Source organism: Anguilla rostrata, chromosome 1, assembly GCF_018555375.3.
Source record: "Anguilla rostrata isolate EN2019 chromosome 1, ASM1855537v3, whole genome shotgun sequence".
Lineage (NCBI taxonomy): Eukaryota > Metazoa > Chordata > Actinopteri > Anguilliformes > Anguillidae > Anguilla > Anguilla rostrata.
The window spans coordinates 71,018,137-71,045,826 of record NC_057933.1 but is presented as its reverse complement, the minus strand read 5'-3'; the positions used below and the strand labels follow the sequence as shown (position 1 = coordinate 71,045,826).

The following is a 27,690-nucleotide window of genomic DNA, read 5'->3' as shown; positions in this document are numbered from 1 at the left end:
TAACCGATGTCCTAAAAATCACAGTTTATACATACATATATATATATATATATATACACATAAATACATACACCTTGCTACATTCGTTCATGACTAATAAATGGTAAGATCCTCATTTTGTCTTTAAACTGAAGAGTTACCTAGCACACACAATGTGTACTGTAGACACAAACTTCTGTTGTACCATTGTGTCATTTCCACTACCTAACAAAAAAAAGAGACTGGCTCGCAAGGCTACCTAACACCCAACCATGACAGACCCATCCCCTAACAACATACCGCACATGTCCAGGCCTAGGCCCCAGTGTGGACCCGGTGTGTCCGTATCCTGCGGCTAAGGGTTCGAGCCAGCCGGTCCACGGCAGTCCCAATGTGCCCCAGCTCCTTGCGTGAGGTCAGGCCTTCAATGTTGCCGCTGTACCACATGACCCAACCCCCAAGTGACATGAGGACCAGCAAGGCCCCAGAGTACACCAGCAGGTCCCCAAAATCCCGGCCCTTTATCTCCAGGGGGGCAAAAACTCCCAAGAGCAAGGCCGTTGCCCCCATTAGGTCCATCAGCACTGCAAACACCAGAGCAATCTTGCAGTGTGACAAACCATTGTACCGGACTGCCATGGTCACCTGGGTTGAAAGGGGGAAGTGCAGAGTTTCCACATTTTGTTAACTGCAACAAGGAATGGCTAGCGCCGCAGATTCACATTCACTCGTAGACTGAGGTTACAAACTGTTTAAACTCCCGTGCGTGATTACAGCGCTTATAGAGTGAGAGTAGGCCTACATTGTAGACCCTAATATAAAAATATGACTTGATTGCTCTACTGGGCACAATGTTCAGCTTCTTGCTCGATGTTCTTAACGAACTGAACACGACGTTAGTATTAATTGGATGACCCCTGTCCAAAACGTGACTCGAGTTGTCCGCATATTTCAGCCCTATACATGGTTCTGGAAAGTAAATACCGTAATAAATTGTTATTGCGCATCTGAATGCACAAAATTAGAACGATAATAATAAAAAATAACGAGGTCTCAATATTGATTTTAGCAGCAATGTACAAACCTCTCTCTTACATTCAAGAAATAATTTTAATCATATTTAAATAAGCACCGCTTAATACGTTTTATTAACTTATCTCACCCTTTCAGATGTTGTCCAGTTGTTTTTCAATAACGGTTTTAAGTTTTATTTTTCCTTTTTAAAAAATAGGCTACGTTATGCTCGAAAACGTCCTGTCCTTCCGGATCTACCTTTCTCTCTACAAACCGCAAGACAACATTGTTACCTGACACCTTTTCCTGCACCCCACCCTAAAAATGGATGCCGAATAATCACCTGAGCGTACGGCATGTGTTTGCTCCTCATTGAATCTCTTTGGTCTCGTGCTATTTTTTTGGTAACAGTCGGTGTAAGATTTAACGAGAATTCTTCGTCTACACGAGTACACTTATGTTTTACCATTTGCTGAAGTGGTCAGGAAAAAGCACCACAAGCATGCTTATATTGAAAAGGAGGGGGTGCATTTATTTGGACACGACTTTGTTGATGGTCCCTCACCGTTCTCTTCGTTTTGAATGTGTGGTGTAAACTGGTGGACTCTTAACGTGTGTGACCGGAAGTGAGTCACAGCGAGGGTTGCTGCAAGCAGCGTAGGGAAAAACGTTTTAATTGTTATTGTTAGCTAAAGCAAGAAGAAACAGGAGAAGAGGAGGGGGCGTCTTCTGTGAAAAGTGAAAGAAGTCGTCAGACAAAGGCAGAAATGGTTCGTGCACGTTCATTTTTATTCTAAAATAAAAACATGGTTTGCTAGCGTGGTGGCGAGTGAAAGAAATACCCAGCTAGCTGGCTTGCTAACCACTAGAGGAGGGGGCAGGAAGCGGGACATAGTTACACAGAACAGTACAGTAGGGATCGTATAAGTGATTAAATTTTCAAACGTTTTACGGATTGGATGAAACGTTAATTGTTTCAGTGTTACTGATGGTGGCACAAACTGGCCAACAAGCTGGCAGAGAATATAGCTAGCTGTAATAAAGATTCATAACTAGTTAGCTAAGGAGCGGGATAGCAGCCAGCTAACGTAATTGTACACATGCGAGTAGACCGACGTTACTACTACTACTAGTACTAGCTAGGCAGGATAGCTACGCGTTAGATCTGTAGCTAAACAGTGGCGTTCGGAAAAATGTATCCCCGATAACATATTTGCAACAGATCACTAGTAGCTGTGTAATAAAAAAATAAAAAACTTTAAACCATTGACGAAGCTTACAACGTAGAGATGCTCTTTTTTTTTTAGCTTAACAAAACCGTGGAATATAGCAACAAGAGTCACCATTCTTGTTAGATTTGTCGTTTAGCTAGCTTTCTAACCGCATGATTTGCGCGGTCTTGTGCAAGGCTCGCTTGATTGCAGTTATCAATCTACGAATACAGATCTTACACTTTTCTTGACCGTGATATCCAGGAAACTTGACTAAATATCCAGGTGATGCTGGAGATGGCGATTCTCATGTTAACGATATATTGGTTAACGTTAGCTAGCTTGCAAAACAATTCCTCGACATGGAAGTTAATTACTAGGGACCGAGAGAGCGTGTTCGTTAAGTCTATAATTAACTCGTGTTTTATCTAACGTGAGCTAAAGAGGAAAGGGAGGGCAGCGGTAGTGAGCTCGATTTATGCATCACGTCTTGATTTCAACTGGAAAATTTGTTTCGATTTTAGGAAACATCGACGATGGAAAACGGAAACGTTGCAGACGGAGAGAGCAGCACGAAGAAGCAAACAGGTTCACGCGATCAGCAGTGTATGTTTGTGTGCGTGCGTGTATGCTTTGGCAAAGCAATATGACTTTTATGCATGAAATGTAAATAACAATAAATGATATAATTAATGGGACCTCATTATTAGTCCAATCATTTTAATACTGTTGTTGTTATTGTTGTGTACTTATTGTTGTGTACTGTTATTTTGCCCTGTTGGTATCGAAAACGGCATTCAGCTAGCTGCCCAGATATAGGCTAATTGTGGAATTTTTCTTGCAGCAATTATCTATAGCAGTTGATGATGCATGCTGCTTGTTATTATGTCTCTCTTGTCGGCCAATGGAAGCATGCGTGATGTCCATCGCAGTTTGTCAGGCTGTGTTCCTCTCAATAGCTTTGAAGAACGAAGTGGGATATGAAATCTCCATTCCATTTGAGGAAAACAACTTTGAGCAGCCTGGCTTTTTCAATCAGAATGAACACATGTTTGAAGGTGAGTGACTTGAACAGTTTGAGTGACCTTAAACAAATATGTTGGGTGCACGTCCTACAATTGCTAAAATAATTATAAATTATAAACTCAGATCCATCAAAGAAAATATTTAGGTACATAAATATCTAGATGTTTTCAGCTCATCACTTAATCGATAATGTGATGCGTGAAAATGTGTCTTAATAACTATGGACAATACTGGACGTTGTGATGTGTGCCACCTCCTGCAACATACAGGTATACATGTTCTAATATGAACTATATAACATCCTGTACAATGTTCATGGAAACACAGGATGGAACAGTATGTGATTTTAAAAAAAGATATGACTTTGGTGTCATACCAGTGAATGGCAGTTCATATTGTGGAGTTGTACCCAATAACAGCTCTACAACTCTATAACTATAGTTCAAGGTTATGAAAGTCTCTTGCCGGTGATGTAGTGTGTTGCAATGCAGGATCTCAAAATGGGGAACAGGAAATTTGGTCTGTAAAGATATGCATGCATGAAAAATCGAAGGTGCTCCCATTTGTCAAAAGCTATGCAGTCAAGTTACCTACATTTCCTCCAAATGATTTACTCTGAAGTGGTGTGTGACCCATTTCAGACAACTTATTTAACTGTGATCATACAGGAAGGGTGTAAATACAAATTATAATTAACTTTAAGCAAAGGATATTTTAAAGGATCTTAAACCTGTGTTTAAAATATTCTCAGTTACGTACTTGGCAATGATTGGAAGCTGCCCATTCATGAATTATTTTTATCAAGTCTTCAACTTGAATTTGGCTTTGGTTTTGCTGTAGGATGTACTGTCCTGTATGTAAATATATGATAAAATGGTGGTTTCTTGATGTAGTTATTCTGCACTACTTAGAAAAATAAACAATCTTTTGAACATTGAATATTATTGAAAATATTCCTTCCGCCCATTTACTTTAACAAGCATTAACCTACAACAACTTTGTGTAAGGGCTCCAAGGAAGTGTATCCTGCTTAAGAAATAGGATCTTAATGCAGTTATATGTCCTTATGTCCATCTTCTGCTGCTTGCAAATATTGCAGATCTTAATGTGGAGTAGTTTGCAAAACCAATGTCTTTGACGTCAGCTCGCTGAAATGGTTGCATGAAGTCTTATTCTCAAATCACTGCCCACTGATACGAGGGCGTGCTCCGGTGGCCTCTTCACGGGTGCTCATCGATACGCTCTCCTGGTCTCAGAGTCGCAGTCCGGTCCCCCGCTGCCCGGAAGCTCCTACCTGGTGATCACGAACCTGCGCACGCAGCTCCAGATCTCCCTGGAGAAGAACTCGTGGCTGCAGAAGCGCATCGAGGACCTGGAGGAGGAGCGCGACTTCCTGCGGTGCCAGCTGGACCGCTTCATCTTCTCCACCAAGAGTCAGGAGAGCAACGGGTCGGCGCAGGGAGGTGCGTGCGTTTCCTGCCCGCCCCGCTCGGCGCTTCATGATCCACCATCCCCCGTGGCTCCTTATTGGCTCCCACTGTGTGGTGAAACACTGCCGTATGGAAGGGGGTGATTGTGTAGCTTAATGGTTGGGGAACTGGGCTTGTTCTTCAGGCGCGGTTGATATTTCAGTGGGCTGCACCGCTGTTGTAGTCTTGAGCGAGGTGCTTAAGCTGAACTGCTTCCATGAGTGTCCTGCAGTATAAGTGATCTGTATGTAACGAATGTAAGGTGTGTAAGTTGCCCTGAATAAGAGTGTCTGCGAAATCCCTTGTATATAACTGTAAGGTTTTTATTTGGCACTTCTGCTCCGCCCCTGGCTATTCAGGGCCAAGATGTAGCATCTAAGATTACATAGTTCCGTTTTGTGGTTATGGTACATTTTCAGTGGCTGCTGGGTGGCTTGTGCTGTTGAGGCAGTGTTCCAGTCCATGGATGGGGCCCATATAGTCCAATATTGAATCTGAACTGTTCTGGTGGAAAAACACACAGCCTCAGGTGGGCAGGGTTTAACCAGTTGGCATTCGCCTGTTGAGCTGCACATGAAGCTTCTTCTTCCAGTTCGTGGAGGTGCGCACCCAACTTGCCAGTTGAAGCGGCAGTGACATCACACACTTTGGAGGAGAGCACATGCTGCTCTCCTGAATTGACAAGCGAGGTTGTGGTGAGCGTCACAGCGTGAGCGTAATTGAGCATTCCGAAATTGGGGAGGAAAGGAATTAAAGTTGTACGCTGAGATTCAGAGCACAATACAGTGAAACAAACAGATGTAGTGCGGGAAAGCATAATATGGGCGTTGATTTGATTTGGTGTTGGGTACATAAACTGTACTACTGCATTGAATGTGTTAATGACTTGGAACAAATGGAACGGAATTCCATGTAACTTTTTGTTTGGTTTCTGCAGGGAATAACTCAAGAACGTTTACTTGGGGAAGGAGGAGAGCCAGTGAAGCTGGTAAGGAGATTCTTTTTCTTTCCATCTTTCAGTTGCTGTACTGTGTACTTTTGTGTAAGTCTAATAATTTGTTTATTTTTCACTTATTTCTTCCAGTGCCCAGTGCTGTTTTTAAGAACTTTACTGTAGTATGAAGTACCAGTAAAGAGTGTTTCCTGCTTGTTTTGCTTTTTTTTGTCAGTCAACTTTATTTGAAATTGCATTATGAAGGCCTTTGTTTTTAAAGTTGGGAGTGTTAACAAGAGTCTTTGGCCTTTTGCTGACAGTAGTACATGTGCAGTCACATAGTCTTCTGGGAGACTTGTATGTGCTTTGGGTTATAGCGATCTTTGGAATATATTCTTGTGTGTGACGTTAACAAAATGTAGCCTTTTATTGCATTTTCTTTATTTGCATGTCATTAAACACGCTGTTTCTCCATTTAAAATCCCCTACTCATTTGCCACACATGCAGAACTCCCAGAATGTGCTTAAAGCGATGTAGTCTGAACTTCTGCCGGGTGATATGATTGATCATAACGTTGGAGGGATTTTGCGTCTTCATTGTACAACACTCCACTGGTCAGCTGGGCGGCTGTGGTCTTCCTGCACACTTAAAGCATGGCCTAGTGCAGTGTGTCTGCAGCTCAGAGCCTGTGAAGTGAAGAAATAGGGTTGTCACAATCACTGTATAACTGTCATACAGACAATGATGAAAATTTGTATGATTAAATTACCGTCACTGTGATGCGATGCGGTATTTTTTTCTTTTTTTAAAATTGTTTATATCGTTTTAGTTGTTCTCTGTTGTTTAACGTAAGCGTTGCCTATTAAAAGCAGTCGTGTGTGTATTTTCAGTTGTGGAATGAAAAACCTCTGTTCTGCCATCTGCTTTAGGCTGTGCATCTTCCCCTAACGCACGCACTTCCGTGTACCCCTCTCCCCCGTCTAGAAGGGAGAGGTAGCCTACGCGTTGAACTTAGGCTCTACGCATTGAGCTCTAGCATTGGGTGGGATTGGGGAAAGAGCGAGAGAGTTCTGAGGGTGAGCCAATGGTTTCAAAGCTTTGGTGCCACCAACCCCATGCGATAATCCTGCTTGCTGTAGTAATTTTGCTCACGATTCTGTTAACCCATATTTCTTATTTGTGGTGGCCATTGTGAAAAGGCTGCTGGCTGCACACACTTTGGAGGACCGCCATTTTAGCCTGTCCTCCCTCCCTGACATTGCAGCATTGTGACAGGCCTACAAATTCCATTTACCATTCCGAGTTTGGCGAGGGGGGAAAAAGGCATACTCCTCTCACAGAACATGTGTACAATGAAAGTATTGTGTTAATCATTTGCCGCTGTTTTTCCAGACCAAAAGACTGGTTCTCACAGCCCCCCAGTAACTCCCCGTCAGTCAGTCCGCAGAAGGTCTGCCCCCCAGACCCTACCGAAAACCAAAAGTGCTTCTTCCAGCCAGAGCAACCAGCAGATGGGACAGGGCTTCTCATCCCCACAGTCTCAGTCACTCGTGCAGGGCCAAGGGACCAATAACAGACAGATGACCGACATACCTGGTGAGCAGACATTCTCGAAGGTTACAGTTCTGCCCTGTAACGGTTGAGGACCAGACAGGAATATGTGGAAAGAGGAGGGAAAAACATATTTAGAGTTTTGCTTTATTTCTTTATTTTTGCTGGTCGTATTCAGTGAACGTGAATTTTCAGTAGGAATATTTCATGGTATGTTAACACATTTCTTTTGTATTTTTAAAAAACTTTTATTTAGCTTAATCGTTTAATTAAACAATGCGGGTCGTGTACCTTCCTCAAGGCCACAACAGCATTGACCTGTCATTTAAACCTGCAGTTGGAATATCCTTTTCACTATACCCCTCTAGTTTTAAAGACACAAAATATCCTAATCTTGTGCCCCTTCCTCATCAGAATCCCTGTCTCTGCTTGGAACAGAGGAGTTTCTGGAGGATGACAGCTACCTGGAGGAAGAGGAAATGATGTCTGGAGAAGAAGTGATGTCAGAGAGCATGACCTTAAGGAATCTGGGCTCGGGCACGCGATCCATCAGTGGGCATCCAGGAATGAAGATGAGAAGGGTGTACCGGATTTCTCGAGGGAGGGAGAGAGGTGAGAGCAAGGGCAGGTTTTGATTGGTTTAAACTGATGCATCAAGCTGCATGCATCTCAATGGGTATGTGGCCATGGTTCATCCTCCATTTAAACTCCTTTAAAACCGTCAGTGAAATAACCTCCCCTTCGTTTTTTTCAGTCAAAGACACGGCTGGGGTGCTCTTCCGCTACAAAAAGATTCTGGTGACGTACCAGAGGCTGAAGAACATGTCTAAGGCCTTCCAGATCCACGGGGTCGACCGCAACACGGTGGCGTCCACCACGCCCATCGCAGAGCTGCTGCTGGTGGCCCCTGAGAAGGTGGCCGAGGTGGGCGAGTTCGACCCCTCCAAGGAGAAGCTCCTGGACTACGCCCGCCGTTGCTACATTGCCCTGGACGAGCAAACGCTCAGCAAGGTTCAGGCGCTGAAGAAGAACAATCTTCTGCTGCCCATCTCCTACAGGTTCAGACATTAAAGGGGTGACGGGTTTCTCTGGGGGGGTGGGGTGGAAGGTTGGGATGGAGTGGGGTTGGGGGAAGAGTGGGAGGTCTGACTTGAACGAAGGATGGTTTTCAAGAAAGACATGTACGTACACCGATACGCACACGATGAAATAGTGTTTTACCCTACTGGAGCCGAATTATTTGACTTGTGTGTTAGGATCATTCCAGGATGTCATGCATGAAGACTTGGAGGGAATGAAACTTTGATCGGGAGAGAGCATACAATGTTGTCTTGGGATGGAGCAGTGATTGATTCCCTGAAATGATGGATGGCTGGGATCATGTGCTCTCAATTATTACTATCAGGCAGGAATGGATATAGAGGGGTTGGTTGTAATTGGACTGAGGAATTGCCGGTTTTAGTAAAGGCTTCACTTGAGAGAGAGAGAGAATGAGAACTAAGCGAACAGTGACTGGACATAGAAAGTGGAGGCGGGAAATGTAGACATACGGGATGGTCAGCAAGGTTAAAGACTAGGATGAGATGACTGGTTCAGCATCAGCACATGGCTTACACAGATACTCCTGTCGGGCACTTAATGTTACTGTTAACAGAATGGATAGAGTAGTATTGTACAATATATACATTCCAAGCCTTCTGGGATGGGCATTGAGTGGCGATATTCAGTCTGTCAGTTTACTGACATAAAGGATGGCTCAGATGAAGGAAGACGTTGTAACAGTCCCAGTGGATATGTGTGAGCAGGAAACATTTTTCAAATTTTTTCTTCAGTTATGTTTTTAGAGAGATGGTAAAACATTACTGTCCACAGAAATTACTTTACACCTCAAGGGTGAACACATTAAATTTTATTTGACACTATGACACTATCTTTGACCCTTAGTCCATTTATATCTTTGTCATTTTTTGCATTTTTCTTTTTTCCTTTTATTTTTCTTTAGGTTGAAAGTGAAAGGAGGAGAGGAACGGTAATGGGATCAGTGCTACTCTGAAACGCATCTGCTGTACAATAATACACCACACTGTATTTTACTGTACCATAATATACTATATCTCTGTACTGTACTATACTAGTGTACTATACTGAAGTAAACTGTTGTGTAGTATGTAATGTACTTTACTGTCTTGTACTATGCTACAGTACTTAAGTATATTATTGTAATGTATAATACTGTACCACTATGCTGTACTATACTATGGTGAAGTAAACGGTTACACTGCTGTTCTGTTCTACTTAACATATTCTTGCTGCTGCATTCTCTGTATTGCAATGTACCATTGTGAATGCATGCATGGAGTTAATTGCCATGATGAAATTATACTCTTTTTATTTATTTATTTTTTTTGTTCTCTTATAATGGGTAGTTAATTCCTCTCAGGAAGACCATTTTTATTTTTATTTACACCATTCATAATGTCAGTCTCCTCTCTCTTATTTTGATTCCATCCTTATTTAGTCAGATTGCGACGTGGTATGAACCATAAGCGATGTGATTTGGCCCTGACTTCATTTTACAATGGATTGTTGATGGTTGTTGACTCAATGAATAGTAGTGCGTGACATCACATTTTTACATTTTAAACTGGTGGTTCAGCAGTAGTATTGACTGTAGTATAGTATAGCGGTTGTGTGTGTATTATGTACACTGGCAGACAAAATTCTGGAGCAACTTGTATTGAAATTACCTGTTAAGTGTAATGAAGTACTCATCACTTCTTTAATAGTTTACTGAAAACTGATTGTGATGGCAGGAGAATCTGATGGTTGAACTGGATGAATACTGTATGTCTGTCGTGACAGAATTGCTTGCAAAACTTTCGCTTGTCTATCTGAACTCAAGTAAATTGCCTGCAGTCATTTGATACGGGTTAGGGGAGTAGTTTTCAGTTTTCCTCAGGAACCAATCGTGTACGGGATAAGTATGATATAGATTGCTTAAAAACCTGTGAGTAAGGTAGTAAGGGTTGCAAAAGATTTTGCAGCTTTTTTAAAAAAAATGTAATGTTTTATTTCTGCTTAAATCAGAGTAGCAATATTCTAGAAAGCAAGAGGTGTTTGTCCTACTGAAAAATGATAGCGTATTGATTACACCGATTGTGATGACACTAAAGGTAGAAATGCAAATAAAGCATTGATTTCTTAAAAATTTCAGCGTGTTTGGAGTCTTCTGTAGTTTGTGGGGAAATATGTGAGTGAACCACGTGCTGCAAGGTAATGCCGGCCAAAACACTGCCCCAAAGCAATGGTCATCAACATTTCACTGGGTGTGCAAAAGATACTGTGCCGTTTGTTGCATTGGAGGTGAGGGCGGAGTTAAAAAAAAAAAAATCAAGGGTAAAATGTCAGCTGGTGGTGAAAATCGCACAATGTCCTGTCTGAAGCGTGAGAACACCAGAATATAATGGCAGCACAATTCTACAATGATGGCAAATAATTGATGATCACTGGTAATGTATTGCATTAATAGGGTGCATGTATTGACTGATTGGGATACATATTGATGACTGCTATTTTCCTACACAAATAGTCTTGTTTAGAGTTGGGCACATATGCATTTAGAATTTGTGGGGGGAAAAACTCACCTTTGCCAAATTGAACTTTCTGTTGCTGAATTCCTTCCATATTAGTCTGTGTAGCCATGTGCATTTCTGTTTGTTCATGCTTTTCTTCCTTGTCAGCAACCCTCGTCATCGGTTTGAGACAGTGCATGGCCCTGGCTTGTCGGTATTTAAATTGTAAATGTATTTGGTGTACCTCGGGCACTATCTCGATGGCACCCACTGCTTCCCATTCTGGCAACAACTGGTTGTGATGTTTTGCCAGTTAAGGAAGAATGGGTGTTAAGTCAGACCTGGGGTCAAATACGTATTTGTTTTGGATTCAAATACTTTTCTACACTTTGCTGATCTTGTCTGGTGCATTGGAACCAGTGAAATACTCTCAAAAAGTGCTAACCCTGCCTTCTGGTCATATTGGCAGGCTCAATTACACCAGGCAAGATGAATAGAGCACAGAAAAGTATTTGAATCAAAAACAAATACGTATTTGGCCCAGGTCTAGCGTTAGTGCTGTGTGTATCAATCATACGTTGAGAACAATCTTTGTAATTTATTCTGCTGTGTTTTAGTAGGTGCACGTGTCTCAGCGTCTAGATATAATAAGTCCTTTTCAAACATTTTCAGTACAGTATAACTGATCATGTCCTCCAAGGTCTTCACATTCTTGCCTGAGACTTTTGTACCCTTGTTAGAAGCCATTTATTTAGTTGATAAGGAACGGCAGTGCATTGCTGCCACAGAGAGAAAATATTTTTCAGCTCAGTATCTCGTTATAACAAGAATTTCTTCTCATTATGCTGAGAAACTTATCATAACAAGCAACTTTACTTATAACAAGATGCTTTTCTGGTTATAACAAGATTTGTTTGTACGTCGTTACGAGAAAAAGATCTTGTAACGAGACCGGTTTCTCGATATGAGAACTGAACAGAAAATATTTTTTCACTGAGGCAGCAACATGCTGCCGTAATAAGGGATGTCTAATCAAGAAAAAGCAGGTCACGCTTCCATGTGCAGGGGTGTCCAAGCTTATCCGAAAAGGGCCGATATGGGTGCAGGTATTTACCCAGCACTAAGACAATGCAAGTCTACTTAACAAGATATTGATTGAAGACTATGATTAGTTAATAACTTGAATTGAGTGTCATAGAGCTGTGCTAAAACAAAAAAAACCTGCACCCACATTGGCTCTTTTCGGATAGGATTGGACACCCCTACACTAGACAAAGCAGCGTGAGCTACACTCCTGGTCTAGTGTTTCAAAACCATGGATCTGTAAGCATACCATCCTTTGAGTTTTGATTAATTAATTTAGCTTTATCTGACAGTCACCTGCTTTAATGTCCTGGAAGATGAAAGATTTTGGTTATCTGGTGTGTTTTTGCCACCAGAAAAATACGATTAGACATTTTTATTTACATCTTGCCTTTCTGGACAGCTGTTCCAATTAAGGTGACATGTTTGATATACTTATACATTCCATAAAAAAGCAAAATTCTTATTTCAACCGAAAAATACAGTCATTTATGAATAATTTGTCAATTTTTTTTGTTGCTTGTTTCTTTTTTCAAATTTAAAAGTAGGAGGAATTCTTTTCTCCATCTTCAATCCATCTAGCCCTAGAATATATTCTCCTTTTGCCTTTTCAGTATATAAATCGTCTAACTTGAATTGCACGAGATGAAGTTTTATCCTCCCCCCTTCATTCAAGTCCATTCTATCACATAACTATTTCCTGTTTAACCTATAATGATGAACTGCCTTTTCCCCCCTTGAATCAGCCAGCTGCTTAGTTCCTTCAATAGCAAATTTCCTAACATTATATTTCAGCCGTTCCTATTGGTTCATTACATTTTTTAAACCTCATTAATCATTGATGAAACTGAATGACAAAAAGACTGACTCAACACATAACTATTGAATTTCCAATGAGACCTAAATGGGGGTATAGTTAGAATTAATTTTAAAACAAAGTGATATAGCACTATAATCAGTCAGAGGAGAGGAAGAAATATTACAACAAAGACCAAGCAGTGCCAAACTACTTGATATCAACCAAACATGACATCTAGAATGTTGGATGCATCTTGAAGAATTATCCCATGTGTATTTCTTTACATGTGGATTAATATGTCACCATATGTCAGTCAAATCCAAGGACTGAGAAAAATCTGAAATCAAGGGGTTAAATGAATGCAAGTTTTAAAAGTGGATAATCTGTCCAACCAGTTGTCTGGAACTGCCTTGAAGTTGTGGAGGCATTTTTGTAGCAAAAGTCACAAATTAGATTAGATTAGAGTCAATTCAGGTCATTGCCTTCTAAGACAACGAAATGCGTCCTCTGCATTTAACCCAACCTAATTACTTAGGAGCAGTGGGCAGCGCCCGGGGACCAACTCCAGTTCTGAGGCCAGTGCCTTGGTCAAGGGCAAGGGCAGGTGTACACCTAGGGGCAATTTAGACTCTCCAATTAACCTAACCTGCATGTCTTTGGACTGTGGAATGAAACCGGAGTACCCGAAGGAAACCCATGCAGACACGGGGAGAACATGCAAACTCCACACACAAAGCCCCGGGTGGGGGCTCGAACCCAGGACCTTCTTGCTGTGATGGTAACGGTGCTACCCACTGCGCCACCGTGCCACCCAAATGGTTTCACAAATCTGTAGAATGGATTCACAAATCAGTAAATTAATGTAAGAATACATGCAAGAACAGATGCAAACTTGTAAAACTATAAGCTCGATTCGCAAATCAAAGCTGGTTTAGATGGAAAACCCTGTCCAAGATTCCAAATTATTGCTACAGCTAATGCTACCAAGTCTTGGTAAATTATTTTAATGCATCATAAATTAACATGTTCTATATTGACCACTGCATGTATTGCACACTCTGATAGTTATCCATTATTGTTCGTTATAGAGATATGACAGAACATGGTGGTTCTCTGCAGGTGAGTTCTTGGCTGTTTAAAGTTTTTTTATTTTAGTATCTGGCTACAGACGTCATGTTCAACCCTTGTAAGTAAAGTAACGACAGTAGCCTACATCATCATCCAAAATCCACTAATCTGATTGGTTGGAAGAACAGACATTGTCTCTCCACCAAAATATAAGCAGTCTACAGTTACGAATACTATTTTACGAGTTTGCGCATCTTTTGCTCAAGGTTTGCTACGAAATTTGGTGCAAAAGGCGAGAGCGCTGATTTGAGATGTTGTAATTATATAGTTATAATTTCTCTAGTTGTACAACTTTGCGACTGCTCTTGTATTCTCACATTAATTTAGAGAGATCTGTTAACCCATTTACAGATTTGTGAATCCATACTACAGATTCGTGATTTTTGCTACAAAAACAGACAGTCCCCACTAACTAAGATTTTTTCTGTATGATAGATGCGTGTCCGATGAACTCTATGGTCCACCTTCCCACACAGCCGCCTTTTTCCCTTCAGCGTTGCATTTCCGTTTGTCGAATGGAGGTTAAACTTCCGGTAACAAGACGAGGACAACAAGACAGACGGGAACAGCGGGCGCGAGGCTGTCTCAGTTTCTAATATACATTGCTTATAAAAAATATATGATATTGAAAATTCGAGATACTATCACAACCCACAACGTGCAAATCGTTGTGCAACTAGCTAGGAAAACAAATTGATCGCGTAGTAGTCAGCTACTCATCTAAGTGGAGGCTCCCGCGTGGGCCTAGTCGCGGGTTTGCTAATGTTAGCTGGCTAGCTGTAACCAAAACAAAAAAGAACGCATTGTTTCGAAAGGATCATCAGCTTTTACGCGTTTTTCCGTGCACAGAAATCTGTGTTACTCTGTGTAATCTTTTAAAACTCGTTTTATTTTTCTTTTGGCGTTTTTTTTTCGATAGGTCGATTTGTGTTGCGTTGAATTTAGCTACCTGGCTAACGAAACGTTGACAAAGTTATTCCCGTGCTAGATAACGTGCTAGCTATCGTATAGCTGCTGGCTAGCTGTTCGCCCGTCCATTCAGCCACAAACCTAAAATGTCGGATTTTGACGAATTTGAGAAACAGTTGAACGAAAACAAACAAGGTGAGCAATTTTTGATTTGGCATGCTTGCTTTGCCTTTTAGTTAGGCTTAGATTTCGGAAAAAAAAATAGTGCATAGCGATTATTTGAAACGCTAATCTGCGGTAGCTATTGCTAGCCAATAGCTTTTCTCAAGGCTCCACCACACGAGTTCCTATGGAGTTTACTGACAAGCTAACGTAAAATGAGATGGCCTAGCTGTCTAGTAGTGGGCTAAATTTTAGGCATGTAAAACCGGTAAATTGCAATATTTTGCAGAAATGTCCAAAGCGTGATTGCTATCTAACGAACACGAACTGTATTCGCGTGCTAGCTGGATAATTAGCTGGTCGACCAATTACACACCCACATATGTTGGAACAAATGGTGCAGTTGCTGTGGTTAGCCTGCTTAACCTGGATGATTACTGGCGAAGTGATAATATGATTGCATACGGGAGACCATTTGCAGAATTGTTGACTTGTTAGCGTATACATCGTCGTAGTTGGGCACAAGCCCAGCATATAATCGATAAAACGCACTTTCCTCGAATAAGATATGGTTTATTTGAGGAATGTGCTTATGGTACAAACGTACAGTTGTTTTAGGAATATAGATAAAATATGGGCAGTATTTCTAGAATGATGCCCCTAGTGACATATTCCAGGCCTACAAAAGAAGAAATTTGAAGTATGAATGACGAAAGTAGTGTACTATTCACGCATGTCCCCCTAAGCATAATACTTTAACTACTTTTGTCACCAGGAGAATTCTAATGCAGTTAATGTTGCATTAAGATAAAGAAAACGCATTGAGCTGTTAAACGTTGGCTTGAGGCCATTTCAATTGAGATTTGCATTGAGCTCCCTCTGCTGTCTCGTTTATGTCTACTCTGGCTCCACTTTTTTGCGTTTGTGTAAGTGCAACCACAGTGCCAGCAAGGGGGTGGGGGGTCTGCAAAGTCATTTATTCCGTGCACTGCAGATTATCATTGTTCTGAGGGTTCTTTTTCTAACAAGTGTTATGCTTTTTTTTTTGACAAGAAAGAGGTGCATGCTAGTGTATAATGGTTAGGGGACTGGGCATGTGACTCCCAATACTGCAGGTTCTGTTTCCAGCTGGGGCTGTGTCGTACCCTTGAGCGAGGCCCAAATTGCTTCAGTAAATATTCAACCACTGATCGTATCTTTGAAATAAGATGTCGGATTCGTTCACGGTGAGGGTGTCTGCTAAATGTAAAGTGTTTGAGGTTTGAAAATAATGTGCCTATATTAATTCGATCTCATTTATATTAGATCAATAACAATAGTACACAGCAAGCTTACTGTATACTAACCTCAATGCCATGAATCCTTTCCTTCCTTCCGCGGCCCTTGACCTTCTGCCCCCCCGTTTCTCCTCCCCTGTGATCGCCTCAGAGCGGGACAAGGAGAACCGGCACCGCCGGCGCACACCGTCCCGCAGCCGCAGCCGTGAGAGGAAGAGGAGGAGCCGGGAGAGGAAGAGCCGAGACCAGCGCAGCGACAGCGACAGCAAGGACCGCAGACAGAGGCGAAGGTACGGTTGCCTGCTTGCGTCGTCGCATGCTGGCTACGTGCATGTTCTGTTCATTCAGTGCTCAGCCTGAACCCCAGGCGCTATACATACTCCCATGCACACATTTGTGAGGAGCATAACATCACTGCAGTTCCGAGAACATATTCTGCAGTTCCGAGAACATATTCTGCAGTTCCAAGAACATATTCTACATCTTTGAGACCAAAGATTGAGTGGCTGAGTGCACAGTAACTGCATTTGCACATTTTGAACCAGGGGGATGGGGAATTTGAGCCATAAATTTAACTCAAAACCAAAAAAATGGGCATAGGTCATATTAGCTTTTCCATTGCACATTTTTTGAGTGGCATTTGAGTGGCTGTGGGATGTTCCAACCCATCACCAGACCCAGAAGATCAGGCCTATTTCAAAGGGATTCAAATTTTTATTCAAAGATGATTACGTTACAGGCATTTGGCAGACGCTCTTATCCAGAGCGACGTACAACAAAGATTGATTGATTGATTATTTGCCTTATTTTCTAGGTTTTCTGAGATGGGTCTGGTTAATTTTTTTAGCTTGAAAAAAAAAATTAAATAACTGTTCACTAGATAGTCTGTATGATCACTGTTTGAACATTTCACATACACTTACTGATTAGTGGACCAGTTTATAAATTGAGCAAGTGCCAAAGAAATAGTACCATTTCAAGTCAATAGCTCTTTAAAGACTAAAGATATAAGCCCACGTTAAAACTTACTCAACGTAAGTGGAGAAATTTCTCCTTGCATTTCTGATTTTAGCCCTTTTCACTTTCTGGCAGCTTGAGAATGTTTTTGATGCTGCCTGACCCTAGTGTCAGGAAACCTGAATCTGCTTGTTCTGTGTTTGTGCCTTGTTGTGGTGAAGTAGTGGCGTGGAGCTGCAAAATGTTTTGTTACCTGTGTAATTTGCCATAGATAAGGTAATGTGTTAAGCAAATTTTGTAGAATTTTATGCTAACGTGGAACAGAATTTGTCTGAAAAAATTAAATGAGTGCTGTCATTTTTTACAGTTAACCAAATCTGCAACATCCGTTGTACATGAAAATGTTTAAGACCAAATGCTTGTTTAACTGTCATTTCAGCACACAGAATCAGAATCAGAATCAAAATCAAAACCAACCCCAACCCCAAGAGAATGCCGTGAGGTAATACAGCACACCCAAGCATCACGGTTGTTTTTAACTAATTATCGTTTGTTGGCTTCGATGAGGTTGGTCATGTTCCTCTAAAATCCCCTTTCACAGTCAGTGGGAGTTTAGAGCGAGGGATGTAAAATGGCCTGCCTTACTCGCAAATACCCGCCTGAAATCATAGAAAGCAGCCTTCAAACCTCACCCTCTGAAGTTGCGCTGAGACGTAGATACAGAATGCTCCCTCGTCAACGTCGCAACTATTTAAGCAGGAGAAGAAGTAAATCATTTTCAAATTTTCCACGTTATGTGGACAAGTGGCAGTTCATAAGTGACTATTTGAGAATAGGAAAATTGGACCGGCGTGATTGTAGCTCTTGATCCCAATAGGCAACAGGGATGAGCCAGTTTTCAGAATCGAGCCTTGCTGTGTAACAGTAAGTGTGAGAAGTGGCTTTGCAATGCGCACACTTTCTATATTTTTGTTCATGGTGAGTTCAAAGCTACTTGGAATTGCTTACACCGTTCTACCTGACAAATGAGCGCCTCCCGTTTCCACTCGTCTGTCTGACACAATTTGTTGCCCTTTCTGATTCTTGTGTAGTCTTTGCTTATTCCATATAAAATGTAAAATGTGGTTGTGTTTGAAACTGGATTGTTTAAGGAGATTGAGCGCTGGCGGTGGGGATGCCACCGGTCTTTGTACTGCTCGAATGCTTTCCCTCTTTCTGTGCCTCTGTTCATTCCTTTTCCTCGCTCTCCTTCTCTCCTTATTGCCTCCCTCCTCATCCTCCTCTCACAGCAGTCATTCTCCACACCGTGAGAAGAAGAAGAAAGTGAGGAAGTACTGGGATGTCCCGCCTCCGGGCTTCGAGCACATCACGCCCATGCAGTACAAAGCCATGCAGGGTGAGTGGCCTCGTATAGCACGTTTAAACCACACCGCTCTCCTCCTCCTCCCCTGTCTGGGCTTGATCAATAACCCTAAACACAATCGCAGTTTGTTCATACGTCTTACGGCTTCCTGTTCTGCCCCTCCCTCCCCCTCATTTTGTGAATGGCATGCTCTCGAGATGAGAACACATTTTCCCATCATGCATTTCTTTCTGTTAACCCTCCCTCATCCCCCTGCAGCTGCTGGGCAGATCCCAGCCACTGCCCTGCTGCCCACGATGACGCCGGATGGCCTGGCGGTCACACCCACCCCTGTACCTGTGGTGGGCAGCCAGATGACCCGGCAAGCCCGGCGGCTCTACGTTGGCAACATACCATTTGGCATCACTGAGGTTAGGAGAGCCGACAGCATAAGGGATAAGGACTACAAAGCCCAGAGACCCCTTGATGCTTGACACACGTGATGAAGTAACCAAGTCTGTAGGGAATTGTAGTTTTCTGAGTATTTATTGATGAATGCCTTTAAAGTCATTGAGATTGATAGTAGTGTGTGACTAGTGGCTCATGGTAATAGATCGGTTGATCTTTGATTCATTGCAGTTTTGTATTGCAGTTTAGCCTTGGATATTTCTGACATCATTTGTGTGTTGTACAGGAATCGATGATGGACTTCTTCAATGCTCAGATGCGTCTGGGCGGTCTGACTCAGGCTCCTGGAAACCCCATCCTTGCCGTGCAGATTAACCAGGACAAAAACTTTGCCTTCCTTGAGGTGTGTTCTCTGGGTTCTGCTCTTGGTTTAGGGTTGTCTGTGTTCTTGTTCAAGAGCCAGAAGGTGCACATGCTGTATTCATGGCTGCACAAGCTAAAGAGCCCAAGCTCTTGAGCAGAGAGGGGTTCATGAACGGTGCACATCTCTCAGTTCCTCTGTCCCTGCTGTGCGCTAACCCTCTAACCACCTCCCCCCCGCAGTTCCGCTCTGTGGATGAGACGACCCAGGCCATGGCCTTCGACGGGATCATCTTCCAGGGCCAGAGCTTGAAGATCCGCCGTCCCCACGACTACCAGCCGCTGCCGGGCATGAGCGAGAACCCCAGCGTCTATGTGCCGGGTACAGAGACGCTCGTCCTCCTGCGCGGCTGGCTCCTCCTGGCTCAGAGATGAAGCGCTGCTGTGTGCTCCGCTCTGCTCAGCCTTTTCCCCCTCCCTCACAGTCTCTCTCTCTCTCTCTCTCTCTCTCTCTCTCTCTCTCTCTCTCTCTCTCTCTCTCTCTCTCTCTCTCTCTCTCTCTCTCTCTCTCTCTCTCTCTCTGCAGGAGTGGTGTCTACGGTGGTTCCGGACTCTGCCCATAAACTGTTCATCGGTGGCCTGCCTAATTACCTCAACGATGACCAGGTGAGTTCCCCCGAGATTAATCACCTGCAAACAGGCGCATTTGTGTTTATTTATTAATTTGTTTGTTTTTTGACCCTGTCTCTCTCTCCTTGCGTGCTTTAGCAGTCTAATGAGCCAGCTATACTCCCTGCAGTAAGAGAGGTTTTTCTCAGCAATGGAGCCTGTCTCACCATTGCTAAGGAATGTATGCTGGAATGTCAACTGTATTTGAGTTGTGCTCTGCTTCCTCATAGCTCTCTCCGTCTCGTTCACCCACCTCCCCCCCCCCTCTCTCTCTCACCCTCAGGTGAAGGAGCTGCTGACCTCCTTCGGCCCTCTGAAAGCCTTTAACCTTGTGAAGGACAGCGCCACCGGACTGTCCAAGGGCTACGCCTTCTGTGAATATGTGGATGTCAATGTGAACGACCAGGTAAGTGTGCGGAGGCACCATTTACGCAACGCACTGTGACTGCACCGTAAAAAATAGTGTGCTGTAAGCGATCACGATACTGCTTTTCCTATAGAATATGGTGTACAGCTCGTCTAAATACCCAGTTTAACAGTCTGAACCTGGCAGGCTACTGTTTATTTTGGAGTGGTGCTTTATCTGGTGTTTCATGTGTGGGTGTACATATTTAGGCATGTGCATTGTGTGCATTTTTGTGTGTTTGAGTGTGTGTGTGTGCGCGCGTGTGCCGCGCACTTGTTTGTAGTATTTGTATATATGTGTGTGTGTGTGTGTTAATGGTTGTACGTGAGCATTGGCTGCAGTGAGCTGTAACCTGCTGGGCTCTCTCTCTCTCGCAGGCCATCGCTGGGCTGAATGGGATGCAGCTGGGGGATAAGAAGCTGTTGGTGCAGAGGGCCAGTGTGGGATCCAAGAATGCCACCCTGGTGAGAGCCACAGCTCAACATTTCCTCCTCCCGCCTGGTGGAGTCCTGAGCAGACCTGGCATGCTGACCAAAAAAGCCCAAAAAAGCCCTTAATTGCTGTGTTTTTTTGGAGTTATTTGTATTGAGAGTAACTTCCCCCTGGTGCACTGCTGTTTGAGAGTAGTTAAGCTCCGAAGACAAGGCTTTTTACCTGGGCACTTCAAATAAACTACCCAAAGTAAGATACTGGAGCACTCGTAAGGTCTGCACGTTTATTGCAGGGGGGTGACTGACGTTTCGACAAGCGTCGTCTTCAGAGTCAACCGGGCAGCAGAAGACGACAAAAAAAAAAAAGCTTCACTCAACTGTAACATCCCGTTGCATTGTGGGAGTCGTAGTCCACAGCTACCGAAATGGGTGATACTAAACCTGCGAGTTCTCATTAACGCCTGGCGCCTCTCTGGCTCTCTCCCATTCAGATGAGCATAAACCAGACCCCGGTGACGCTGCAGGTGCCGGGCCTGATGAACAGCTCCATGGTGCAGATGGGCGGCCTGCCCACCGAGGTGCTCTGCCTCATGAACATGGTGGCGCCCGAGGAGCTGCTGGACGACGAGGAGTACGAGGAGATCGTGGAGGACGTGCGGGACGAGTGCAGCAAGTACGGCCAGGTGAAGAGCATCGAGATCCCCCGTCCCGTCGACGGCCTGGAGGTCCCCGGCACCGGCAAGGTGAGAGGGGGGGTTATGTGCCCAAACGGGTGGGGATGGGTGCACAATTCGGACAGCTGTCACTGGCAGCCAGATTAATACAAATAGTTATGCAAGTACTCTTGTAACTGAGCCTACAGGTTCACCTCCTATGTGGCCAATACTATCCTTGTGCCTTGGCCTAAGTGGTGAATACTATCCTGCATGCTATCCTTGGGCTAAGTGGTGAATACTGTCCTTGTGCCTTGGGCTAAGTGGTGAATACTATCCTTGTGCCTTGGGCTAAGTGGTGAATACTATCCTGGCATACTATTCTTGGGCCAGGCACTCAACCTGAATTTCCTCAGCAAACATCCACATGTGAAAATGGAGATTATGTAGAAATGCATTAAGTTGTTCTGGATAGGGCCGTAGGCTAAGTACGTGTAGCGAATCAAAAACGGACCAGTCTGCTTCATTTGCCGATTTCAAAGGAATAATTTCCATATTGCAAGGTACTGTTGTGTATTCTTACTTTAGTGCTTTTATATTGCATTAACCTTTGGCCCTTTGTCTTGTCAGTTGCAGTGAAGAATTATGCCACTCACACTCCCTATCCCATCTCTCCCCTTCCCACAGATCTTCGTGGAGTTCATGTCGGTGTTCGACTCCCAGAAGGCCATGCAGGGGCTCACAGGCAGGAAGTTTGCCAACAGGGTCGTGGTCACCAAGTACTGTGACCCCGATGCCTATCACCGTCGAGATTTCTGGTAGATACGGAGGGAGGGCGAGGCTGCGGTGGGGTGGGGGGGTATGGGGGGGTGACCGGGGGTGGGTAGCAGTGTGGACCAGCACAGGGGATGACTTGTGAAATTAAAAATGAATGAAAGATGTACAAGGCGGGGCAATTATTTTGTATTGAGAAAGCGGCGGTGGCAGGTTGTGTGGCGAATGTCCTCTGAAGCGATGTATATTGAGACACAGGAATTTAATTGGTTTCAAGAGGGCGTCAATGGCAGTGGGCAAGGAGTTTTTTTTTTTTACCTTGTGTTGGGTGAATATAGTGGCATGGAGGGTCTCCTAAGACATGGTATTTAAATAGAGGGAGTCCATTTTATTGTACGTGGAAAGGGGGGAAGACTTGTCCACTCCACCCAGTGAAGGAAGGACTGGTGTGCACAGCAAAGAGAGGAAAAAATAATAAATAAATGAGAATGAATTCTAAATTTGTTTTGGACAGAGGGAGGAGAAATTTTACCCTCTTCTTTATTCCCCATTTTGAGGGGTGGGGGAGGGGGAGACCAGGAAGTTAGGGAAAGGGTGGAAGGTGAAGGTGAATGTAGTTCATATCCGAAAACAAGGGGGTTGAGGCAGTGGAAAGAGAATATCAGGCTTTTTACATCTCCCTCCATGTTCTCCCATCTCCACAGCCTTAAAAATCGCTCTCTCCCCCACTGTTTATCACTAGCAGTGTCTTTAGCACTGTGTCATTTTGACTTTCCACATTCAGATTTGTATTTACTAAAAAGCTGTCATTTCCGTAGTTTTCATCTTTCAGTTAAAGGTCATCAGCTGCTGTTTTTGATACCCAGAAAAATTTGACAAAACTAATACCTTGCAATGTGGGACATAACCAGCACTGCAGAGAACTGAAGTACCTTTTTGATATAGAGCCTAGCTTGTTTCTGTATGCGTAGTAGGGACTCTCAACCTTGTTTTCATAATAAAACATATTAAAAAGTTTGATTTTGAGATGATCGTATTGTTCTCTATTAGCATGTTTCCCAAAACAAAAACACCCAACACCCAGCAATCAACAGCACACGTAAAATGACCGTCAGTCTTTCCTTTTAAGTTTAAGAAAAATCTTCCTTGTACAAGATTTATGCCAAAGCCTTTGAACAGCCTAGTTTCTTACAGTAGAGTAGAGCAAATCAGCAAGACCAATTCTAAATACCTGTTGTCATGTGTGAATACATTTGTTTCTCTGCTCCTTGTTTACAAGTTTAAATGGTTATGAATATTTCAATGTCAGTTACGGTTGCTGTCGACTTTAAGCATTTATCATTATTTGCCTAGAACCCTTCAGCCCTCTAGTTTGATTTATTTTATTTTTTTGTGTTGTAGTTTCGCCCCCTTGGGATGAATTTAAGTAACAATTCCATGCTAATGACCAATAAGAATTAAGCTCTGCACAGTATTATATAATGCAAATAAACACCTGCGTTTGCTTTGTTGTGAAATGGCTCAGTGACTGTAGAGCAGTAGTGTTCAGCTGGGACTGTTACCTAACAGGACGATTTTTCTGTTGTACAAACAGCAGACACTAGGTGGCAGCATGCTGCTGAACAGGGCTACTTGTTATAGCTGTTCAGGAAAATTGCATCATGGGTAAATTAGAAGAAAACTGGCTTTAATATCATACGTTGTTGGGCTTGTGGTTTTCAAGTGCTGATACACGCACTCTTCCCCCTCGCAGATGTCTGTTGCTTTCATCTATACTACAAAGGACCATGAGCTCTATAATTAAATTTTTCCTTTTTTTTTTTTTTGCTGGAGAGAAATCTTACCACACAAACACACATTCAGTGTTCTCCCCCTCCCTCCTTTTCTTTCTTGTTTTTTTTGTTTTAATGTTGGTTTTTTGGGATGTGATCATACAAGTGAATGAGAGGTAATAAAATGTCCTCAACCTGGACTAGTTTGAAGTTGGAGAAAGCCTGGAGTTTTATTTACAGTGTCTGATCTGAATGGAGGTGCACACTGGCTTTCCTTCGACACATCAAGGAAGCAGTTTAAGCATGTACACACTGACTTAGTAACGGTGGACAGTCCAGTGTCATTGGATGTACAACATATAGAAATCTCAGTGTGCAATCTTAACTGTTTGTACACTCTTTCATTAGTTACTTGTAATACGTTTTGATGTCGTAAGCATTGAATTTTTAGAACAATTTTTTTTTTGTGAACTTATAAGACTTATAAAAATTGACTTTGGTGTATAATACTTCTGTGTTGCATTTTTCCTGTCTTCTGTAGGGTTAGAACTGATTGGCTACCATGTGTCTGGGAGCATGTGTTTGTTTCTCAGGTGAAGTGTGAGTGTTAAATTGTAACTTCTAAGTCTCCCTACAGAGATGCTTTTTCTACACAAGTGTTTGCGAACACGTTTGATACATAGAGATTTGTGCAACATTGGAATATTGTAATAAAAAATAAAGAGACTGAAATTACATCTTTTCTACAAGGCTTATGAACTCATCCACATATTCATCCGCTCATCTAATGCTTAAAATCTATACGAACGGCAAATATTCTGGTCACCAGGTAAATGGGTATAAAACCAAAGCAGATCAGTAATTCTTTTGTATCGTTATGCTTTAAAGCTTATCATATAATCAATGTGCACTAAACAAAATGGAAAACCGTGCGATATAGTGAAAAATATAGTGAAAAAATATGCTTTTTATATTTATGGTATTGTAGCTGGGTACTAAAGACTAACTGCTTAGGGGGCACCTTGAATCAATACTTAGTTGAGGAAAAAGAATTTGTAATCTACACTTGGGATTTGGAACCCAAGTGCAGATTACAAAGCAGTGTGCGCCATAATCAAAATTTGTGAATTTTTGCCAATTTTTAACTTTTGCACAAACGTGAACATCAAGTAAACAGAAATGTAGTGGGTGCTGTCCTTTTGATGAAAATAAAGCTTTATTTAGGTACAAGGGTAAAAGTGCGATTTCAAACATGTCAAGGACAAACCAAATCCTTGCGTTAAGATGTAACTACTTGCACAAGCTGTATGAAAAAGACAACATTCTTTTGTAAATGGAGCTAAACACATTCTTATGAAACATTGACAACAATCACCTACACACTACAGGCACTGGAATGATTACTCTGATGTTTAATGTTGGATACTAGCTCCTTTAACAGTGCGGGGTAACCGGCTCCTCTGTGGAGCTTCAGCTGTCCATTACACCCACTGGATGACTAGGGAAGCACAAATACACCTTGTGATTGAAATACATAAAACAACACTAAAGGGATAGTTCACTTACACTTTAACAGAAATAGTAAAAACCCAGTATGTTTTTATTAGAGCAGACCGTTTTCGTGATCAGGGCCATTTTAGACATTTGAGCCACCAGCTGACTGTCAGGTGTCGGGCATTTTGGTATTTGTGGTCTAGAGTAAAAAGGCCAGGTCATTCCAGTGCAACTTTCATACAAATTTTATGCCTCCTGAGGTTGTCCATATGTATCATTAATTTCTTAACTTAATATAATTAACATTTGATATGTGCCGTTGGAAATATTTCCTGTGGTGCATGCAACCTGAGACCACTGCACTCAAAGAACTGGCAGCATGATATAAACATAGATTTAAGTTTATAATTCTGAATAGGCACTTAAAAGACAGCTTCAGGAAACATAGCATTGGTGTAGAAGCTGCTTTGGAGATACTTGAAACCTTGAAAGTGAACTCTCACCAAGTACACTCTACACACAGATATGTAATAAATTATTGTTGAGGCAACATCCAAAGCTTAATAGGACATAAGTTCTGTAGTTCTCATGTTCTACACCACACAGCTGTTGTCTTTCATGTGGGATCAACACTAGTTACGACTAGCTCTCTCTGGTCATGAAAAACACCCACTGCAGCCTGAGACTGAGAAGACAGCAGATGTATGTGGAAAAAGCAGTGGTCTCAGTGCATCTGCAGGGTGCTGTAGGTTGCACTGTGGTGGGCGGTGTGGGCATCATCTTGAGCTGCGTCAGAGAAGTTGAAGTAAAGCTTCACTGTCACAGACATGGTTAGACGAAGGCCTATGGTCTGAAAAACTGCTTGTACAATTCAGTGTGAAGTAGTTCCTGCACGGATCACCCGACATAGATGTTGAATACACACAACGTTACGGGTGACAGTCTACACTTTAACCACACATTTATTGTTTTATTTCAAATCCTGTGTGCTGGATTTGAAATAAAGCACAGCACAGAGCCAGAACAGCAAAAATGGTCACTGTCCCAGTACTTCTGTATTAACTGTGTATTGTGGCCGACCTGAATGGGGTGCAAGTGTAGGTCTCTCGCCGGTGCGCTTGAATTAAAATGTTAAACGGCCTTAAGGCGCTGCTTTGCTGCTGCAGTGCTTTTGCGGTACTGCGTCATTTGCGGACGGTGCCTTGTTTTCACCTGTAACCACAGGATCTTATGAAACATCACACATTATTCATTGCACTGTGTGTGTGCTCCACCTGCTTTCAGAGCAGTAGTGCTCAATGCTTGTTAAATATGAAATAATAAACATATAAAAGGCTAAACAACATTGCTTATGATCTTTGGTGGCAATCCCTAGTACACCAGCCATCAGTTCAGGATTGAGAAGATCAGCACGCTGCGTTGCACCCCCCACTTGCAATTAATCCGATCTGCTGGGGCCCAGTCCATCAGCAGACTCGCTATTGGGTGACTAGGCAGGAAATAGCTGGCTGCACCAAAGCCTTCCTTAAGTGATGCCATGGGAAATAATTGATCTGTGGGACTCCTTGAAATATTGCATTATATCCACTACAGCAGTGGTAACTGACCCTGTTCCTGGAGATCTACCGTCCTGTTGGTTACACTGCATATACACATCAGACTGTTATGTAGAAAAGGTCTGTATCTTTTGCAAACTCACCAGGGAGGGGCAGTTTTGAACTGGCTGGAACCGCAGTGATCAGGGAGTAGGTGTCATTTTGACTGGGCTGAGATGAAAACGAAAGCAGCAGGGGAAATTCATTTAGAAACTGCATTTATATAATGTGCATGCTACATATGAAGTTACGCAAATCACAAGGGCTTACACAAAGGAAAAACACAAATTATTCTAAACTCAACAAGCAGTAAATCTGCAGTGTACCAGAGGTTGGAAAATCAAGGTTCCAGGAAGTAAAAATCCTCTTCAGTATTTAATTCCAGTATTCATATCACCTGGATTTGCTAATTAGCATAAGTCTTGGCAGTAGGCAGTGCTAATTAGCATAAGTCTTGGCTACAAAAACGCATGCGTCTAATTAGCTTATTGCAGCATTATTGCTGGCCAATAGGCAGGCATAGCTTCAAAATGTGAGCTAAAATCAACTGCTCTGAGTTCATGAATGGAGGAAACGCATGGCAGGACTTGTACTTTCTGACCTCTGCATTTCCCACCTCTGCAATGTACAGTATATCGATGCCAGGTTTAGCCATGTTCACAAATGAACCTGTGACAGGAGTGAAAATAATAATTTGGTACGTACAAAAGAACC

At 42.7% G+C, this 27,690-nt stretch overlaps 2 protein-coding genes and 2 long non-coding RNA genes across 13 annotated transcripts; 2 read left to right on the top strand and 2 right to left on the bottom strand.

Annotated features, from left to right (window-relative positions):
• Positions 1–476: 476 nt before the first annotated feature.
• On the bottom strand, positions 477–1,574 carry LOC135241014 (uncharacterized). Its single transcript, XR_010325855.1, has 2 exons — positions 1,337–1,574; positions 477–624 (listed from the first exon to the last, which is right to left on the bottom strand). It is a non-coding gene; the product is annotated as an uncharacterized LOC135241014 (long non-coding RNA).
• Positions 1,575–1,606: 32 nt separating this feature from the next.
• LOC135240611 (coiled-coil domain-containing protein 106-like) lies at positions 1,607–10,393 on the top strand. Of its 5 annotated transcripts, none has more exons than XM_064310322.1 (9): positions 1,607–1,763; positions 2,729–2,810; positions 3,164–3,262; positions 4,487–4,693; positions 5,637–5,687; positions 7,027–7,230; positions 7,624–7,797; positions 7,940–8,243; positions 9,188–10,393. In XM_064310322.1, the coding sequence occupies exons 1-9, from the start codon at positions 1,761–1,763 to the stop codon at positions 9,216–9,218; spliced, it is 1,155 nt and encodes a 384-aa protein (XP_064166392.1). In that variant the 5' UTR covers positions 1,607–1,760; the 3' UTR covers positions 9,219–10,393. The 5 variants fall into 5 exon arrangements, with proteins under 5 accessions (XP_064166392.1, XP_064166381.1, XP_064166361.1 ...); XM_064310311.1 differs by having other exon boundaries at positions 1,609–1,763; positions 2,729–2,792; positions 7,600–7,797; XM_064310291.1 differs by having other exon boundaries at positions 1,609–1,763; positions 7,600–7,797.
• A 3,868-nt stretch (positions 10,394–14,261) lies between these two features.
• Positions 14,262–24,107, top strand: u2af2a (U2 small nuclear RNA auxiliary factor 2a). 6 transcript variants are annotated; one of them, XM_064309921.1, is made up of 13 exons: positions 14,262–14,871; positions 16,255–16,405; positions 17,512–17,574; positions 18,365–18,468; positions 18,694–18,845; positions 19,109–19,225; positions 19,426–19,564; positions 19,769–19,848; positions 19,951–19,980; positions 20,135–20,257; positions 20,635–20,721; positions 21,180–21,431; positions 22,029–24,107. In XM_064309921.1, exons 1-13 carry the CDS (start codon positions 14,823–14,825, stop codon positions 22,161–22,163), a joined length of 1,482 nt encoding a protein of 493 aa, XP_064165991.1. In that variant the 5' UTR covers positions 14,262–14,822; the 3' UTR covers positions 22,164–24,107. The 6 variants fall into 6 exon arrangements, with proteins under 6 accessions (XP_064165991.1, XP_064166018.1, XP_064165981.1 ...); XM_064309911.1 differs by having other exon boundaries at positions 14,264–14,871; positions 18,362–18,468; XM_064309929.1 differs by having other exon boundaries at positions 14,265–14,871; positions 16,267–16,405; positions 18,362–18,468.
• Positions 24,108–25,081: 974 nt separating this feature from the next.
• On the bottom strand, positions 25,082–27,394 carry LOC135241033 (uncharacterized). Its single transcript, XR_010325866.1, has 2 exons — positions 27,081–27,394; positions 25,082–26,167 (listed from the first exon to the last, which is right to left on the bottom strand). It is a non-coding gene; the product is annotated as an uncharacterized LOC135241033 (long non-coding RNA).
• Between the last annotated feature and the right edge of the window lie 296 nt (positions 27,395–27,690).

Excerpts from the sequence above, each read along its gene's own strand:
- LOC135240611 (XM_064310291.1), top strand. Across the intron at positions 4,694-5,636 it reads CAACGGGTCGGCGCAGGGAG|GGAATAACTCAAGAACGTTT; the intron begins GTGCGTGCGTTT and ends TGGTTTCTGCAG. Across the intron at positions 5,688-7,026 it reads GAGGAGAGCCAGTGAAGCTG|ACCAAAAGACTGGTTCTCAC; the intron begins GTAAGGAGATTC and ends CTGTTTTTCCAG.
- u2af2a (XM_064309911.1), top strand. The coding sequence starts at position 14,823 with ATGTCGGATTTTGACGAATTTGAGAAACAGTTGAACGAAAACAAACAA. Across the intron at positions 14,872-16,254 it reads GTTGAACGAAAACAAACAAG|TGATCGCCTCAGAGCGGGAC; the intron begins GTGAGCAATTTT and ends TCTCCTCCCCTG. Across the intron at positions 19,565-19,768 it reads CCCCAGCGTCTATGTGCCGG|GAGTGGTGTCTACGGTGGTT; the intron begins GTACAGAGACGC and ends CTCTCTCTGCAG.